This window comes from Balaenoptera borealis (assembly GCF_965194805.1).
Source record: "Balaenoptera borealis genome assembly, chromosome: 1".
In the NCBI taxonomy this organism is placed as follows: domain Eukaryota; kingdom Metazoa; phylum Chordata; class Mammalia; order Artiodactyla; family Balaenopteridae; genus Balaenoptera; species Balaenoptera borealis.
In genome coordinates this window covers 169,718,053-169,737,256 of record NC_138860.1, presented here as the reverse complement: position 1 = coordinate 169,737,256, position 19,204 = coordinate 169,718,053, and the positions used below count along the sequence as shown (strand labels likewise).

The window sequence follows — 19,204 nt, the reverse complement described above, 5'->3', positions numbered from 1 at the left end:
ACCTGTTGTTGAGAATTGTAGTCAAAAAGTCCCACAGTTGCTGCTGCTGAGTCCACAGGTACCTGCGTGCCTGAATAATCAAACTGAAGAGGCTCCATGCCCACATGTTCCATGGGGTCCAAGGGGACACTCTGGGACTCCATGTTGGAGAAATCCTCCACAGGCTTGGCACCATTGGTGCTGGTCAGCTGGGCTAAACCCTCAGAACCATTCTGGTTTGGACCCAGAAGATCCACTTCATTAGCAGAGTTCTGGCAATTACCAGGGGTACGGCTAAACAGAGAAAGTAAAGGGCATTAAACCTTATTTTGAGTGGGGAGGGACACTACAGCAACCTAAGTTTAAGGACAACGTCCTTGACACAGCTCATTACCAATAGTATTTAAAACTATTTCTACAAAATGACTGGAGACCCTTCTGGTGCTTACATGTTCTATCCTATAAAATTACTCTTCTACTGCTTGCCTCTCCACCACAACCCACCCCTTAAATTTACATTAACTGCTATTAATTTACAATCCCTTTAACCAAGGGGCCCAGATTTGAGGAACACTGGATGAACTGGGAAAAAAATCACTGCCTGTGGCATCCATGAAAACAGAGATCCCAAAATACGGGTAGTAAAATATGCCCCCCAAAAGCAACATCTACTCTTTAAACAGAGTCAATGGACAAAGTAGTTTCTAAGGGGAAATTCCACATCTGAGAATAAGTCTATTTCAAAAAACTATTTTTTTAATAGGTGAAAATTTTGTGTGTGTTTATTTCCTGGGTACCACTGGCCACTGATAAAACTGTCTCCCCTTTTCCCCTTCTAAGAAACCAGAAGCAGACCGTTACAAAATAGTACAAAATAAATTCATATCTAGGATAAGCCCCTGCTAAGGAGACAACTCTAAGAATTAAAAGTAATGTGAGGATGTAATTTATCATCCAAACCAGGACACTCCTAAGAGCAAAAAAAAGGGCAGTGTTAAGAAATATCCTGGGACACAGGTATAAACAAATACTGTCCTGGGTAATTCAGGACACATGGTCACCCTATGTAAAAAGATTACAGGACTATATTATTCCAATTCAGACTAATGTAGAATAATATTATATTCTAGTCAGGGAGTATACCCTGTGACTACATTCTAAGCCTAAAAGAAATCTTATCACTGGTACAAATGAAAGCTCTTGTCGTGTTCCTTGACACACACACAAACCCTACCACTACCACCTGTCCCGAAGTCAAATACCACAAAACAATGCCACAGGCTGCTTGAGATTCAGGATGGAGAGGCTACCCAAACTCATCTGAAAGACCTTAGATAAATGTTTATTTCTCTGTGTCTCAAATTTCTTCCAAAGACTGTAATTCTTTACACTTACAAGATACAAAAGTTAGGTTAGGAAGACTAAACAATTGAACGCTGTTCTACAATGACCTGAAATATATTTTAATTTGACTTTGTAGATTATTAGGATAAGGGGTGGGTGGGCAGGTGGGTGTGGGTGTAGGTACACGCATTATTAGTTTTAGACTACAATTACATTACTAAAAATTAAATTCTCTTAACTATACATGAGTGACTAAGGATTTTTAAATTTTTAAAAATCATATACCATCACTAAAGGTTAGCTACATAAATGAAGAATAAACACAGTATCATTTCATTACTGTGCATATTAAAATTATAGGGTAAAACCTGCAAATCAATTACGACCAGAGATGGAATGAGAGGCCTCCATGGAAGGGATATGATTAAGAACAAGTCACTTGAGCTGCATCTCTGGTTCTTCAAAATGAAGAAAATGATACCTAACCTGCCTACCTCAAAGGGGGCTTATGAGTCTCAAGTAAAAGAATGCTTAAGTTCTCAACTGTTTTTCCTTCCACTCTAACATGCCAGAGCCATATGACACACTTCCATTAGTAACCATGATTTCTCCCAAGATAGTGATTTGGGAGAAATCCCAAGGCACCCATCCCAGGTGATTTTGATATTTGAGAATCACTGAAATGATCTTTATGAAATCATCCTGCAAATTACAGAGCTCTATACAAATGAGAAGTCTATTGTTTTGGCAAAACATCAGGCATGGACAAATCTTAGAAAGTTCCACCTTACCAGTTAATTTACAATCTTTGTGGTATGGCCTACACTAGACCCAATAATTAAAAAGGACACACAGGGAGGGAAAAAGAAAACTAAAATCAAAATAAAACTGAATGAAAACAAAAACCCATAACCCCCATTCAAAAATCAGAAGTGTAAAACATACAAACCTAAAATCTTTGACGTCTGCGTCAATCCCATTCTGCACTGGTAAACCATTGGTCTTGTCCATCACATCACCCTCCTCCTTCAAATCTCCTAGCTTATCTCCATCAAACGTACCCTTGTTCTTCTTTTCACCTTTGTCGTTTTCATCACTGTCTGCATCCCTTGGGCCCTGTTTAAAAAATAGCTTCAGCTTCACTAATCATCATCAACTAACAATAGTGGGCAACCACTGTGGACACCAGACTACACTAGATGCTAATTAGAACAGGAGAGTGTCCATGACCTTTCAAGACATGACAATCTAATTAACAGACAACACAGAGGCAGGAACACTGCAGAAAGTCTTGCCAAATGGGGGAGACAGACATACATTTATGTTACAGAGTTTAGGACAGTCTTATCATGCCCAATGTCCCACCACCCCATTTTTTTCCTTTCTACCCAAAGCCCAACCACAACTTTATATCTCTTGGTTCTACTTCTCTGCTCTCAAATCTAACGCTATAGAGTAGCTCAACTCCTAAAAAGCCCCAGGAATGGCAGCTAATAGTATAGTTGGAATGTACTAAGCCTACAAAATGAATTTCCTACTTCCACTGCTGATGTAAACTCCTCCCTTACTTCTGAATATTGAGCTAAGTGTGGTCTAACATCATTCCAATTCAATTACTCTATACACTTCATCTTGGGATATATGCCCTGCCAATTTGCACCACCACCACCCCAGTTCCACCCAATATCTCATGGTTTACTGAATCTATAATTCACCAAACATCCTATACTTGACTTTTTTAATCCTTCAAAACATGTTAAATCTAACTATGAAATTCTTTCACAAAGAGTACTCTAAGAAGTGCTTACCAGTTGCCTTCCACTGCCTGTCCCATACCAGGGACTACATGAGAGCGTGTTAAGCTGAATCATTAATGCGACAGAATTTATCTCTGAAGTGCTTCAAACTACAAAGATTAAAAGACTGGACCTAAAAGAACTGATGTGGTGCCAAGCACACTGATGTCCTGTTTTTTAAGGAAATTAAGTCTGTCTCCTCTTACCAACATTCTAAGTTAAGACATGGGCATTTAAAGCAAATATGTCTTGATTTCCAGAAGGAAAAGAAGGTTTGGTATAGTGACTTGACATGGTACAGAAAGCTTTGCAAAACCTTACCCAAGGGTTAAGTAATTTTGCTTTTGTAAAACTAGAGAGAGGTAACCTTGCTTGTCCCCATCACTGACTTCTGGTTTAAGGAAGAAACAAATAGACCTGGACCAAAAGAAAGCTCCTGGTAAAAGGGAAGATCCAGTCAAAAGATGATGAGAACTACCGCACAGCATTTCCAGTCACCACAACCAAATTTCATTGGGGGGCGGGGCGGGGGGGGTGGATCACAAATGGAAGCTAAAGCAGCAGACGCTCAGTTATGACTGGGTAGGTAGGCCTGCAAATGTAAAATAAAAAGATGCTCTCAAAGTAGTTCTTAGCCATCTCTGGCCCAGAAAGACCGGACTCAGGGACCTTGACGATCTTAGACCTTTCAACTACCAGTGCAAAGCCCATTTTGCTTTCAAAATCATTCTCTGTTCAAATGTGACACAGAAAAAGAAAGATTTCATGCCTAATAAAAATAAAGGAACATATACCAGAAGGGATTTAGAAAGGATATATAACTTAGTTTTATGTAGCAGCAAGATGGTAAACTATAGTTTTGGCAGCAAATGAGATATAACTTCTACATCTTCAAAGTATAACACTCTTATTGGTTCAAAAGGAGTAAATGACAGCCAATTAAGCATGACATTGAGATCCCAAACCAGATATGGGAATATGACAGGATTCTAAAGAAAGAAAGAGCTTTCAAAATGTCCAGAGATAAAAGCTCCCTCCTCCTACAAAGGTAAAACTGACAGAAGCTATGTACTCATTTTTATATCCCCAGCACTGAATACAGTGCTGGGCAGAAGCTCAAAAAATATGACAAAGAAAACTGAAATGGGGGCTTCCCTGGTGGCGCAGTGGTTGAGAGTCTGCCTGCCAATGCAGGGGACACGGGTTCGAGCCCTGGTCTGGGAGGATCCCACATGCCGCGGAGCAACTGGGTCCGTGAGCCACAGCTGCTGAGCCTACGCGTCTGGAGCCTGTGCTCCGCAACAAGAGAGGCCACGATAGTGAGAGGCCCGCGCACCGCAATGAAGAGTGGCCCCCGCTTGCCGCAACTGGAGAAAGCCCTCACACAGAAACGAAGACCCAACACAGCCAAAATTTTAATTAATTAATTAATTAATTATTAAAAAAAAAAGAATATAGGGAGAGGAGTCCACAAAGGCACCAGAAGTCCAGCACATTTATTCTTTAAAAAAAGAAAACTGAAATGACAAAAAAAATCCTGCAAAACTGAACTGATAAAATAAGAAGGATCCTCCCATTATCTTTATCATCAGGTAAGAGTCCAGGAGGTGGTGATAAACAACTGTACCTGAATTAGACACCACTAATGTCAATAATAAAAAAAAGTATTAGAAGGATCATCCCATCCCACCAACACACTTAAGTAATCTCCCACAAATCTACAAATCAAGTCACTGGCTCAGGAGGAGCAGTTCAGCTCCATTTTCTCACAAGGAGTTCAAAAGGTCTACAGGCAAAAATGGGAAGGAAATTTGATACAACAGCAGTAGGAAGTTTCACCAACGAGCAAGAAATCTGGGTACAGAAGAGACTCACTCACCAAATCAATGTTCTTCATGATCTTTCCCCAGTGACCCTTCACAAGGGCTTGCTGAGAAGCTGCTCCCCTTCTGTAACAGCCAACGGCTCTGGCCTGAACACTTGGTCACTGATACTTACATTCTCAATTTTACTACCAAGGGCAGATTTTCAAAGATATCCCCGGGATGGGCTGGGTTTTGCCAATGTTATACAGTCCATTTATATAAAATATAGCTACCTGGTTTTCTACTCTGACCAGGCTAGTAATGCCTCAGCAGAACAGCAGGTTCCTCCTATTTGACGGTGAGGGACCCAAGGAAGGCTTCCATACTTGATCTGGATGGGTTACAGTGGGTGTTTCCATTTGGTAGAAATTCATGAAGATAAACGTTTACGACTTGTACACGTTTCTGTACATGGTTTTAACAAGTTTTAACAAGTTCAGTAAATCAACAGAAGTTTTAACAAGTTCTGTAAATCAACAAAAGCCCTAAATTAAAATAGTTGACATGAAGTCTGATTTCTGAATGACACCAAGAGCACAAGTAGGAAGCTATTCTGTCAGAAGTCTGTTATTAAAAGAGAATACAGAATACAGGGTTCAGGATCATAAAAATGGTCTCTTAGAAATCTGGGGAACCTAGAGAGAGAGAAGAATAAGGGTATAAATGGGCTGGTATGTTTTATGGGATTTTAAAGTTTTAATGTGTAAGATAAAGTATTCCTTTAGAAAATACTAACCCAGATTGCACAGAACCTACGCTCTATCTCAAGTGCTAACACTTACTGGACTTTGGACAGGTCATTAAACCTGAGTCTTAGTTTCCTTTTCTATAAAACAGGGTTCATTTTGTTTAAAACAGAGTAGTTGTAAACATCAATGAAATGATGCATATGCAAAAGTTTATTATAAAGTATAACCATTTTATACAAATATGATACTAGTAAAAACTATGCACTGGGATAGTATTTCTTATATAACATTATCTGTGGTATTAAGATTAAAAATCTTCAATGCTCCCAATTAAGTGGTTTAACTCAAAGAAAAGAGTATAGCCAATCTGGCCCTCCCAGAGACACTGTCATTTTCACAATGCAGCGTGGCTCTATTGTTGGTGTTGAACATCACAATCTTTTTAAAACTTTGCAAGTGTCTGGGCTTTCTCCCAGAGATTCTGATTTAATTGGTCTGTAGAAGCTCCCACAAACGTTTTTAAAAGTTTCTCTTCCAATAAGCACTCACAATTGAGAACCACTAAAATTAAGTCCAAATTAAGTATCCTAAAGGCAAGGGGTATGTTTTGCTTTTTCGTCACATATTACCTAGCACATATTAATATTAAAAAAGTCTATTGACTAAATGAAATAAAAAACAAGGATTAATAGCATCCTTTTGTTGTAGGCTCCCTTTAGGTAAATTACAATTCAAAACTGTAACCCAAATTCAGGCCTCAGAGTGCTCAAAATGCAAAGAGGCCAAGCCCAATCAAAATCTCTAGAGTAGGGCCAAGGAGGGTTCTTGAGAGATCAGATCCCAGATCTACACAGAGATGGAACAACACGTTCTGTTGCTAGATATCAAAGAACTGAGAGGAGAGCAGACAGAAAGAAGAACCATGCGCAGTGGGGATCACAGTCCTTCCAGCCGTGGCTCAGCTTCCTCAAAAGCCTCACATAACAGGGGGGATATTTCAGGGAATATCCATTAATTCTGAATGAAGTCAGAGAAATGAGAACTTAATTTTTCCTGCTATTGCAGAGATCTCACCACAAAGCTCCATATGGCAGAAGTCACATTCAATGAGATTAGTAATTTTCTTCCCTTTTTTTCTAAAACAATATTTTTGTGTATTTGCTTGACACTCGAGTCCTAAAGCCATAACATTAAAATATTGGTTTCTCCTGTGTACACTTCTCGGTTTTTCACAAAATGCCCCCAAAAAACCAAAATGTCAATTTTCTTTGAAGTTCAGCAGCTCAGTAGCTCCACTAGTAATAAAAAATTTCAAATATTAAAAAAAATGAGTAAAAGTTTGAAATTACTAGTCATGTGAATTACTTTTAAATTAACATATTAAATATAATCATATTGTGAGAAACGAATAAACAAACCAAAGTAGCATATACCTTAGTAAAAAGCAATATAGCTAAGAACTGAAATTAGAACAAAGTTTGAATTCAGGTCCCACCACTTCCCTTCTAACCCTCATTTTTCTCATCTATAAATTCATAGGGACAACATCAACCTCAAAGGGTTGTTGTTTCAGGTATTAAATAAGGCAATTCATGAATGTGCAATTCCTTTTAAAAGATTATTTTAAATATTTTGTCTAATTTTCACATTTTTCCCACTACCTTTCTCAGACACACCCACCCTCACCTCCACTCCCCCTAAAGCTTCAAATTTGCTGGATAGCTTATGTTTCCCCCCCTGGAATGACTATGGCTTTAATTATTAAACCCTCTGTCCCACTGACTTTTCTGAAATATCTGTACAGAATCAAGCCACCACCAATTATTACATTTCATCAAATCTGAGACACCATCAATTTATAAGACATACCATCATTTTATGTGTTGCTAAAAAGGAAACACTGGCAGTTAAACTGTATCATTTGAAAAGCGCATCCCAATTTCAAAATGAACAAAAGTGGAGAGGTGTGCACTTTAGAAACAGTGGAATATGGAATATACCAGGCGCTGTGTATATGATCACCCAATTCCTGGTATGCAAAAAGGTAAGAAGAGTGTTGCCCTCTGCTGTGGTACCACCATATCCAGGAGGAAAAAGAGACGAAAACCAAAAAAGGTTTTCTGAAAGTTGTGCTTTTCTAACTTTTTATTTAGTCAGTGTCTAAAAGCTTGACATCGCAAAGCAGAGCACATAGATTTCTTGTTCAAAGGAAGCTCAAATCTGAAGGGGCTCCAACCTGAGATAAAAGTTTCTGAATTTGATCTGTTATCTTCCAAGAAAATTATAAGGCAGTATTTATCTAACTTTAATTTTATACAAATCACCTGTGGGTCTTGTCAAACTGCAGACTTTGATTCAATAAAGTCTGGAGTAGAATCTGAGAGTCTGCCTTTCTAATAAGCTCCCAGGTGCTGATAATTTTACTGGTCCAAGGACTTTGTGGAGCAAGATTTTATAAGGCTTACAAAGCATTTTCATACATATTACATAGCCATATGAATTAGACTTTGTGCAAATGAGGAAATTAAGGTCCAGTTGAGACTCAAACCCCTGCATTATACTCCACAAAGTTTTTAAACAAAAATCAATTAAAGTGGCATTGGCTGCCTGAAACAAATGCAGTGGAGACTAGAAAAGGAAGTCATCAATTTTGTGACCTAAGTGAATTGCCATGAGTGTGCAAGCATCCTCCAGGTCAGAAAGCAGCCAGTCTCTACAAATAAGCAGAAAGGTCTTCCCAAGATATTTTTTCTAAAAGTCTTTCTTCTGCAAATTTAGGGTGGCCTTCACCCTAACTGAAGTTTACAATGGTCTTCTCATTTACCTAGGAACCATAAACCAGAAAGGTAGAAATGACGATCCACTTTTCTGACTGGCTAGGCTTCAATCTATGTGATGATCAGCTGGTATTTCAAAAGACCAATAGCAGGGTCCTTGGATGGGTAATTTCACCCAGTGTCCTCAAAACACAGTAGTTACATATGATTGTGTAACCACCCAGAACCATGCTTTGTTTTGTTTTGGGGTGTTTGGGGGGATGGGTAAGGGGACCTGTCTTTTTCCACGAATCAGTAAAATAAAGGATATAAAAAGGAAATAAATTAAAAGACTTGACTCTGACTTAACTGGTATTCTGAGTTTTCCCATTATTCTGAAAACTGCTACCCTGAAGTTTCTGATCCATACTCGGAATACTATCAAAAATTTACAGTGGGTGCTGAGAACAAAACACTGCTGTTGGATTCTTTTCATCAGCCTGCAAGTACTCTTATCTCAGAAGCCAAAACAACTAAGCTGAGTCCATTTGTACACTCAAAATGAACTTCAGAAAGGCTCAGGAAAGCTAGACAAAGAGTTAAATACCTTCATTCGAGCTTTAACTGTAAAACCACCTTACTGAAAATGGAAAACCACTGCAAATGAGTAATTACTTTAGTTCTAAACCCCTTTAACTGAAAAGTTAATCAGAGTCTGGCTTATCTGTTGTCAGTATCTGAGAATAGCCCCTTAGTACTTGATTTGAGGTCTACATTCATTATGCCATCAGCGGTGATGTTTTTAGCTCTCAGGCGATTAAAGTGCGGCTTCTCCATGGCTTACTGGAGGTAACGTTGGTACAGCCACCCCAAAAAGAAAAACATCTGAGTGCTCTGATCCATAAACCATCAATTCCTACTCTTTAGAACAATTAACTACAAGAAGCAGATACTCTGCCTTCCTTGGCCTCTGAACTCAGCACTCTGAATGACAAACTAGATTTATTTTTAAAAAAAAAACAAGGCCCACCTCTTCCCATAAGATCAGCAGGATACAACCAAAAAGCTCATAAAGCAGTTCACTGATCCTCAGTTCTCCATCCACCAAAAGATTAGACGTGCCAATGTGATGGACTGACGTCACTAATCAGTCTTCCTATATCACCATTTAGGTGCAACTCAAGTCAAAATATGGGATAATAGGATAATATTCCATTACCCACAACCCTCCTTCTGAAAAGTTGGAACACAGATTTGGAGAATTTTCATTTATCGTTATGCAAACCTCAGCAGCTCAGTAAAGCAGATGCTTTTTAGAGAGTTCAATTTTCTGACCTCTATCCTGAGTTCCTCTATCCTGAGTTCTTCCAACTTCCTCTGGTGACAATACTAAAAATCACCAATCTCTCAAGACAATTAAGGATAGACGCCACCTTTACAAAATCAAATAAGATACTGAATACAAAAGATACAGCCTCGTTACAGATTAATGAAATAACTGTTTAAAAAGATAAAAACAGGAAAAAAAAAATAATAAGTCAGCCCCAGTGTTTTACCTTTCTCCTAATTCTAATTATTTTTCTTCTTCCTACAAACTTCACAGTAACCCAGGCACATGCCTGGTGGCTAATGCCCAAGACTAAGAAGCTGGTCACACATTATAGAGAATTCATGGCAAGAGACATACAGGTTCCAGTTCACCACAGTAATGACTTACCTATGCACGACACTAACTTTTCTCCTTTAGTAAATAACTAAAAGTTATAGGCAGAAGCTGGAAGGCAGCACTTCCTCTGAGGAATCTGCATTCTTGAGATGAGGGAAGTGTGAGGTAAGAAAAAGAGGTGAGCTTGGGATAAGCTGAAAGGAGAGAAGAAGTAACACCATTCTTCCCATGAGACAACAGGCAAATGATCATTTTGCCTGATCCCATTCCTCACATCCAAAGGGTAGATCTTGTTCTTCCCAAGTAGCCTCCTGGGAAGGTTCAAATACAAGAAGTCTTTTCCAATCTGATCTACAAGCCACTAAACCTGACCTATGCCTCTGCAGGGTCAAAAGACCCAGAAGTAATCAGGTCAGCTTTGGAACAGCTACCATGCAAGACGCAGACAAAAGCCCCAGTTTAGTCCCTTGATCTTCCTGAAGGTAATTATACAAATGAACAATCCTGTTCTGGCTAAATTCCTCAAACCAAATTTCTAGATGTGGAGCTGGGAGAAATCCAAACCAGCCTCTTAAATAAGTTCATTTCGCACCCCCACCCCCCATTTTTTTGGTGGAATCAAAAGCTCCGGCCACGTGTCAAGCGTCAACGTCAGCTGAAACATCCATCATCTTTGACGTGCCTAGAATAAAGCTAACTCCATGGGAATTCTGGTTACCCTGGATGCCACCTGTTATCTTCCCGCCAAGCAAGTCAACAATCATTCATTTCATGTCCACTAACATATTAAAGAATTGAACTTGACACTTGAGAAAGCTGCACCAAAAATGTACTACTGTAACTCTACAGAAGTTTCAAGTGGAACTGGGAAAATAGGACCAAGCCTCTGATACCTAGCAACAGATGTCTAACAATAAAAACACTGACAACAAATGCTATCAAGATAAAAGAATGTAAGATAGTTGTAAAGGCAAAGTTATTATTATGATTTGGGGGAAAGAAGGTCTCTTAAAATGATTGCCAACCAGTAGTATTAGCCCAAAAAGACTTCAGGGAGAAAGTGCTTTGAAAAGGTACAAAGCAAGTTGAGTCGGGAGAAAAGGAAGGAAGAAAGATTCAGGGTGCCTTTCATGGCCTTCCTAGCTGTGACTTGGAATATAAAACCAGTCACAGAATACAAAATGAAGAAGACTCAAACAGAAATACATCTTAAGACTTCTAGATCTAGAAAGTCAATGGTATAAGAAAGAACTAGTTTTGAGAAAGGCTATCAAAGATGCTTGAGGAAGACTGCTTAAGACTTAAAAAGGGAAGAGGCTGTAGACAGAGAAGCTGCTCTAGCTACAATTTAGCATCAGAGAGGTCAATGGTGATGAATCTGAAAAAAACTGAAATACAGAATTAACAGAACTTCTAATTTCCTGACAGCCTGGGTATGAGAAGCAAAGCTATTCAAAGAGGGCCAAAGATCCATTCCATAATTAAAGCCTAGCTAGCAAAAACAAGAATGACCCCACATATCTGATCCATTTTAAGGATCCTAGGGTATTGGCAAATCACTCTCTCAGATCTATTCCCTATTGACATCCGCCTTCAGCTTTGTGTTAATTCCTTTTCTTTTTATTTTTGTTTGTTTTCAACTAAAAATGGTGTTTTCTGGTAGGCCAATGAACTGCGATCTAGATTTCAGTCCTTACCTCCCATTACTATCAATGAGTCCCCAAAAAACATCATTTCTCTATTTTTAAAAAGTTTAGTTTACATCTCCTGCTGTGTTTGCTGAAATCTAATTGCAATAAAAGCGTTTTTTAAAACCCTGCACTTAGTGCTGTGAATATCTAAGGAAACTAAACAGGCATGTTTTGCTTTAGGGGAAAGGGGAAAGGGGAAAGAGAGAGAGAGAGAGAGAGAGAGATAGGAACAAGTTCCTCAAGCCAACTTACAAATCCTCCTTTTCTTAGACAGGAATCGCCCGGGGATGAGCTCAACACATACTCCACCATGCTAACGCCTAGTCCCCCACTCTCCGACCGTGGGGACAGTACAGAATTGACCTCACTGTTCACATGGAAACTCTGACCAGGTCTTCTCTGCACCATGATTGGCTGGGAAACTGAATGATCTACAAAAAAGATACACAAGCATGATACAGTGCAGCCAGAGGCTCAAACAAATTATGAGTGATGTCTCATGGATAAACCAATGACTGGGAATCAGGAAACCTGCCATGGTCAGTTGAGCCAAAACCTCCTATTGTGTTTTCCCTAAGTATAATACTCTACATAAGCTAAGGAAACGGAACACACCCCTCATATATCCAGGATAGCAGAGCAATACAGCAGTTCACATAACTGGTTTATCTAGCTAAGTGGATAAATTAATGTTTACCCCTTTCAAGTAGCAGAATTTCTTTTTAATATATTTTATTGGCAATGTTACTGAAACAAAATATGATCTTACTGCCTTTTTTAAAACAACATAATTTGATCTTTTCTGATGACCACTGTCATCTGAGGTTCCATTCTTATATTGCTGTAACACAGCACATCAGCTTTTGAATTTTCTGTCTCCTTCCTCCCTATCAACTGTCATTTCTTTCTGCTGTCGGTATGTCTGCCTCTACAAGTTCTCCCCATCCCTTTCTTCAGGGGTAGTCAGTCAGAAGAGCGTCCATGCCCAGTGACTTATTTGGCCCAAACCACATTTATAGATAGATCACCCCATACACAGTACACAGGGGCAACGGGAGGAGAAAGAAACATGAACTTCAAATGGCAGGCATGGATTTTCTAATTCCAAGTATGCTGACAGCAGTACAGAACAAGAAGTTGTAGCTGAAATTATGGTCATTTCAAATAAGACCATTCCCCTGTGGCTAGCACTTCAGTAAAATATTGAAGACCTGATTTTGTGTTAATTATGTTTTAATAAATTACATCATATAAGCTCCTTCATGGCAATTATACCACAGGACAGGACATTGCTTGACATGCTTGTCACTGATGTAAAATTCACAACTTGCCAATTGCTGAGGAAAGGAGCTCTAAGACAGGCATAAATCACAGTACAGATGCTAGATCTAGATTACCTGATGTTCCCCAGGCACTGTCTCGCCATTGATCACCCAGGAATATTCCTTTTGGTCCATCTTTGCTGGATTCATCTGTTTCCCAAAACTTTTTACCTGGCAAGAGCTGCTGCAAATTAAAAATAATAGATGCTTTTAAAGAATTCATAAAGGATGAAAGTACAGCAGTCAACACTTTCTTTTAGACAAGGGTACTGAAGATGCTCACGTGCCCTGAAGGTCTTTAATCGCAGTGTTCTGACTCCGCAGATTGTGGTCAGAGCACTACTATATGTTTGGTAAAAGTCACAAAGAGGCCTAATGCAAGGGGGGCTACAGATCAACCCATCACAATAGAAGCTCAGCTTAAATATCTAGAATTATTCACTTAATCTATGCCAAGATTTTTAAAAGGCGGGGGGCGGGGTGGGGGGGAGGCAGGGATTCATACTAGACCTATCAGCTAACTGCTAAGAAGATTCTTACTGAAAAAGAAAGTACCTACAACTATTAAAAGGTTACTTCTGCCTACATGTATACTAAGGGGCCCTACAAAGTTACTCAAGCTGTGGCATGAACTCAGACCCCAGCTATGGGACACCAGAGGCAAAACTCACCTCCTTCATACACAGAGATTCTGTTTAACTAAAACACTTTCAACACCACAAAGAAAAAACTAAAACAAACCAAAAACAAAAACAAAAAAAACTTCCCAACCACAACATTAACCTGTTCCAAGATTTTGGAAAGACAGAACAGCTATTCCCCCATTACTGGAAGGGAAATAAAAATCTCCTCACCTCAGTTAATCTTAAGAATACTTAGTAATGCCATTATAGAGACTTCACAAAACATTCCACACCTCGTAAAAATGCAGGTATCACTAGCTTTAAATTAGCTTCAACCAAAGAAATGCAAACTACCCTTTCAAGCAAAACACAGTACAGTTTTGCACAAGATCAAAGCATTAGTGACCGGTTACAAAGTAAATTTCCACTAGAATACCATCATTCTTGGTTCTGGTTATCAGCTTTACTCACTAAAATGTCCCTCTTATTTCTTCTAATTATGTTTTCACTTCAGCTGCTACTAGTCAGACAAGAAACTCAGAAGTTTGAGATAGTACACTGCTTTTGAGCATAAAAGAACGCACCTGAAGAGTTGAATTTCTCAGAGGAACAGAATAAAAAACCAGAAAGTACAAAACATTTGCTCTCCTCCTTGACAATAAAGGTTTACCTTTTCTATTTACAACCCATAACTCAATGATAATGAAGAAATATATCAACTTTGCCCTCACTAAAATGAATCTCAGCTTTCCAACCTAAATTCTGGGTTTCTCGACATCAATTTATTCTAGCTCTATAAAACTATCTGGTAGACATGGGTTACTACCTGGAGCAAAGCAGTTTCCCTGGTACTTTTTTCCCCTAACTTGTTATTTTCTAGTCCAACAAGGTCATGACAAAAGACACATTTCGGTCTGACACTTAATTGCACAGACGCATTGGTTTACTTGAAGATGAGCAGTTACAAGCCGTCAATTCCTAATATGCCTCTAGGGTTCATTCTCTGAGAGAAGCAAGGACACAGCTGGTCTGTTAACTTGAGGAGGAGGGAGAAGGGGTGGGAGGGAGAGCCCAGACCATAGCTAGGCAGTGGAGTCAGGAAGCCCTGGACTAGACAACTTTGATGTGTCATAGGACAAACTGCAGGACTGCCCTGGGCCTCGTTCTCTTTGCACGGATGAAGGAAATATTTTTCAGGTTGCTGTGATGATTAGAGATGTTGCTGATGTGGGCCTAACACAATGCCCACCACGCAGGAGGTTCTCAATAAATGTATTCAGTGGCATTACACCAAGGCAAAAAAACAGCTGTAAACCACAGATGGGACCCTGAAAATTAATGTGTACTAACGCACAACTCTAGAATTCTTGCCTTTGAACTTATTTTTCTCCTCTTAATCTCAAAAATGCCCTCCTATAAGATTACAAATAGAATTTCTTTCCCTATTGGTTGTACCCTTTCCAACTAACATTGATTTTTCTCCTGTATTTTGTAGGGAGTGTAAGCAAACAGGAGTCCGCATCAACTTCTCCTCTGTGTACCAGAAGAAAGAATGTCAGCACAAGGGACACCTCACTTGTTGGTTAACTTTAGTCTCCACATACTGGAAAGAGAGCAAAGATGATCAAATATATTCATTATGGTGCTCATCCCTCTCGACACAAATTTGGAAATCTTTATTCAAAACTCAAGCTTCTCTAAGCCACCAGCCTCCATGTGCAAATATAGTCTGTCCATAATTTGTCAAATTGCTTAGTGAAAGCAGCAGCCCTTGAACTCAAGGCTTCAAAAATGACTTCTAAGATCTTGTCATCTTTCCTCATAGCTTGCCAGGTTGTCACAACTTGCAAAGCCAGAAAAAGCAGGTCCATATATAAGCAAGGCTGTTTCCAGGCCAAATTCTCTCAAAAGGAAACAATAATGCAACAAACATGTAGAAACGTACTAAAAAGTGGAGACTGTACTTCAAAGTAGTAATAGATGCAACAAATCTCAAAGGAATAGTCATCCCTCGGTATCCATGGGGGGTTGGTTCCAGGAGCCTCCTTGGATACCAAAATCCTCAGACGCTCAAGTCCCTTATATAAAATGACACAGTACAATGCATACAGTACACACTGAAAAATTCAAGACCCTAGTCAGATACCAAGAGGAAATGGTGTCTTCCACTATTAACAGTATGTATAAATATAAATCCTAAATAGATGCTAGGAGCAGCCCCCAAAGTACTAAAACCCCATATGCTTTGGCAAAGTAACCAAGATCAATTAACTATTATTAATGAAAACAGCAGGGACTGAAAAGGCAAGTCTGTAAGAGATAAAGAAAAAGGAAGTGGTAGAAGAAGGTGGTAGCAAGCCAATTCTGGGAGGAAAAAAGGCAGAACCTATGGTTTGCAAGAGTGCTCTGCAAATGAAGAAAAGTAAACTACTGTATCAAGGTACCTGGGCAAGGACAGAAGCAAACTTAGCAAAGCTCCTCAGAGTCTCTGGACCTTCCACAGCATTTCTCTTTCCTCCAAAACATACCCTTCTCCACTCTTCAGCTGTGTGGCAAGCGGCATCTGAAACAACTCCTAACGTCTGTACCTCTTGGTACACAGTCCCTTGTGTAATTCCCCCTCTTATCCCCCTCTTATCTTATCCTCTTAAACTTAGCAAAGCGCCTCAGAGTCTCTGGACCTTCCACAGCATTTCTCTTTCCTCCAAAACATACCCTTCTCCACTCTTCAGCTGTGTGGCAAGCAGCACCTGAAACAGCTCCTAATATCTGTACCTCTTGGTACTCAGTCCCTTGTGTAATTCCCCCTCTTATCCTGTCTGTGGGCTGAACCTACTGACTTGCTCCTAAGGAGTAAGAGAGGGCAAAAGTGAGGGGGTGCCGCTTTCAAGATTGTCTTTAAAATACTGACTTCCATCTTGCTTCTACTCCTCTCTCGCCCTCTCGCCTTCTCACTTTAACGAAGCTAGCTGCTATACCGTGAGCTGCCCAATAGAGAGGCCCATATGGCAAGGAACCAAGAGAGGTCACTGGACATCAATTCCTTAGGAACTGAGGCCCTCAGTCTAGCAACCCGCGAGAAACTTAATCCTGATATCAACCACGTGAGTAAGCTTGGAAGCAGCCCCTTCCCCAGCTGGACTTTGAGATGACTGCAAACCCAGATGAAATCCTGACTGCAGCTTGTGAGGGACCCTGAAATAAAGAATCTTGCAAAGTCATGACTGGGCTCCTGACCTACAGAAACTGTGAGGCTTAAACAACGTGTTGTCTTAAGCCACTAAATTTTAGGGTAATTTGGAACACAGCAATAGATAACTAATACAGCTGTGAATATACGGAAGAGTTTTCTTTTATTTAAAACATCTTTAAGAGTCTGTTTTCAAGAAGCACTTCTTGTTCCATTTCTAATATCTAAAATCAAAGTGTTTTTTTTGAATTTGGAAAAAATTACATCCGTTCCATTTCATGTTTTCCCCTATTTTGTCTTATAGCCCTTCTGTATTAAAAAAAAAAAAAGACTGGTTTTTTAAATTCGGCAAAATTAAATGGACTTAGACTTGTTAAGCTTACTGAGAATTAGTAGCAATCACACAGTCAAGAGTCATCTAAAATAAAGACATTGTTCAAATCTGATCGTATTAAAAGGAGCTATAATCTATTGAATATAAAACAAAGTGATGATGAGTATCCAATTGTTATTTCAAATTCAGATTCAACCCCTCTAAAGGTTATATCATCCATAGCACTGGCTAAAACATCCTGGTTCACCAACCCACATCAGGAGTTGCCAAATCTTCACTTACACCACACCTAAATTCAATCATCAAACATTCAAATGCAACTACTGTATGAAAAGACACAGTTACTGCTTAACCCATCAAGAACTTGGAAATACTGTTTGACAGGACAACAAAGAACAGATCGCAGAAGAGGTTTACAAAATTCAATTTAAAGAAAGATTAGGCAATTAGAGGATTAAAAGATTTCACAATTCTAAAGGAAGATAAGGGAATTGGAAATTGGTCCAACCAAAGCAAAGGAGACCCAGGGAGTCAGACGTAGGCAGTATCAACCAATATGCATGTTTAGGGAGAGGACATATGATGCACAAACAAGTCTGTCCTTATAAAAGCAATTAATGCATCAGGCTAGATAGTAGCTTGGGTACAGCAGCCACTAAAAACATCCAAGTAACTTCCCTGGCTCAGACTGCTTACCAAGCAAACTTAAGAGAACTTTGCTTCCTCCTATAGCCAAACATGCTGATCACTGAACACAATTACCCTGTCCACTTGAGAGTTGTTATTATTTCTCCTTATAAATCAGTAAACTGCATTTTAGTTTTCATACATTAATCTCTTGTGGTTCTAGTCAGTATAGGTCAGTTCTATAATCCAATCATCTCTAAATTAGTGAATCCCTTTCAAGACCTACAAACTGAGAACCAGGGCTTGGGAGGTCCTACCATCCGACACAGCAATACAACATACCTTGTACTCTTCCATGTACTGTCCCATTAAATGGGATTCCTAAGTGCCTCTCCAATAGTATCTGTTCTCCAGTCTTTAGGAGAAAAACACATACACTATTTATCCCAGCTTGAACCACAGGTTTGCAAAAGAAAAGACTTAAGGAGAGTAAAGAAATCAGTAAGCTTAAAAAAAAAAAAAAAAAGAAATCAGTAAGCTTATTCATGAGGCTTCTGGAGAACAAAGTGGAAATCAAGCACTGGTTTATGAGCAATGTTAGCCACTTGGGAAACCTCTAAATTGTGTTTGGAAACACCTTTTTTTTCTAATCATCTAACAGAAAAGACAATACACAAAGCCACACTTGCACAACTGACCACAACATTAACCTCTACCGAGTCCTTTAAACAGAGGTGGAGACAATAAACTAAAAGGCTTGAGAACATCAAAAACCTCTAGGCTTCTTATTTTAAGAAGTAATATAGTGGTAAACACACACAACTACTCTGAAATCATTTTAAAAAACAAACAACAAAAAACTGGTCTCAAATCCCAACTGTGTGAATTTAACTCATCTAGGCCTGTTTTCTCACCTATAAAATGAACTGTTATGAACATTAAATAATATAGTGTGTAAAGGAGTAGTACAATGCTGGACTCAGAGTAATCAATCAAAGAATTAGCTGCTAATATTATTTAATAACAAAGTAGTAACCAATAGACTTCACACTACTATATTGGCATAGCCAATGAAATGCTCCTGTGTACTCAGCTAGCAGATGTGAGCACAACATCACCCAGCCCACTTCAGTGTAAATCTATAAAATTAGGAGCCCTAACAAAACACTGCAGGAAGAACTATGATTAGAGCTTTGCAAAAACTAAGAGGCAAGCTGACTATTAAAGACTGGATGTGTTTGACCATACCACCATTAATATTTGCATAGATGGAAACTCCAATAAGCACTCTGTGCTCAAGAGGACTGCTTACACACAACACA

At 39.2% G+C, this 19,204-nt stretch overlaps 1 protein-coding gene across 24 annotated transcripts in view; it reads right to left on the bottom strand.

Annotated features, from left to right (window-relative positions):
• Window positions 1–19,204, bottom strand: part of PUM1 (pumilio RNA binding family member 1) — a 129,417-nt gene that overhangs the window by 61,230 nt on the left and 48,983 nt on the right. For 12 of the 24 annotated variants that reach the window (XM_082343615.1, XM_082343638.1, XM_082343632.1 and 9 more), the window contains 4 exons: window positions 13,184–13,292; window positions 12,039–12,217; window positions 2,273–2,439; window positions 3–273 (listed from right to left, as the gene is read on the bottom strand). The exons of 3 other annotated variants lie outside the window; for them this stretch is intronic. In XM_082343615.1, coding sequence (XP_082199741.1) covers window positions 3–273; window positions 2,273–2,439; window positions 12,039–12,217; window positions 13,184–13,292 — 726 coding nt within the window. The remainder of the gene's footprint in view (window positions 1–2; window positions 274–2,272; window positions 2,440–12,038; window positions 12,218–13,183; window positions 13,293–19,204) is intronic. 9 more of the 24 variants (XM_082343619.1, XM_082343620.1, XM_082343621.1 and 6 more) reach the window with 3 other exon arrangements.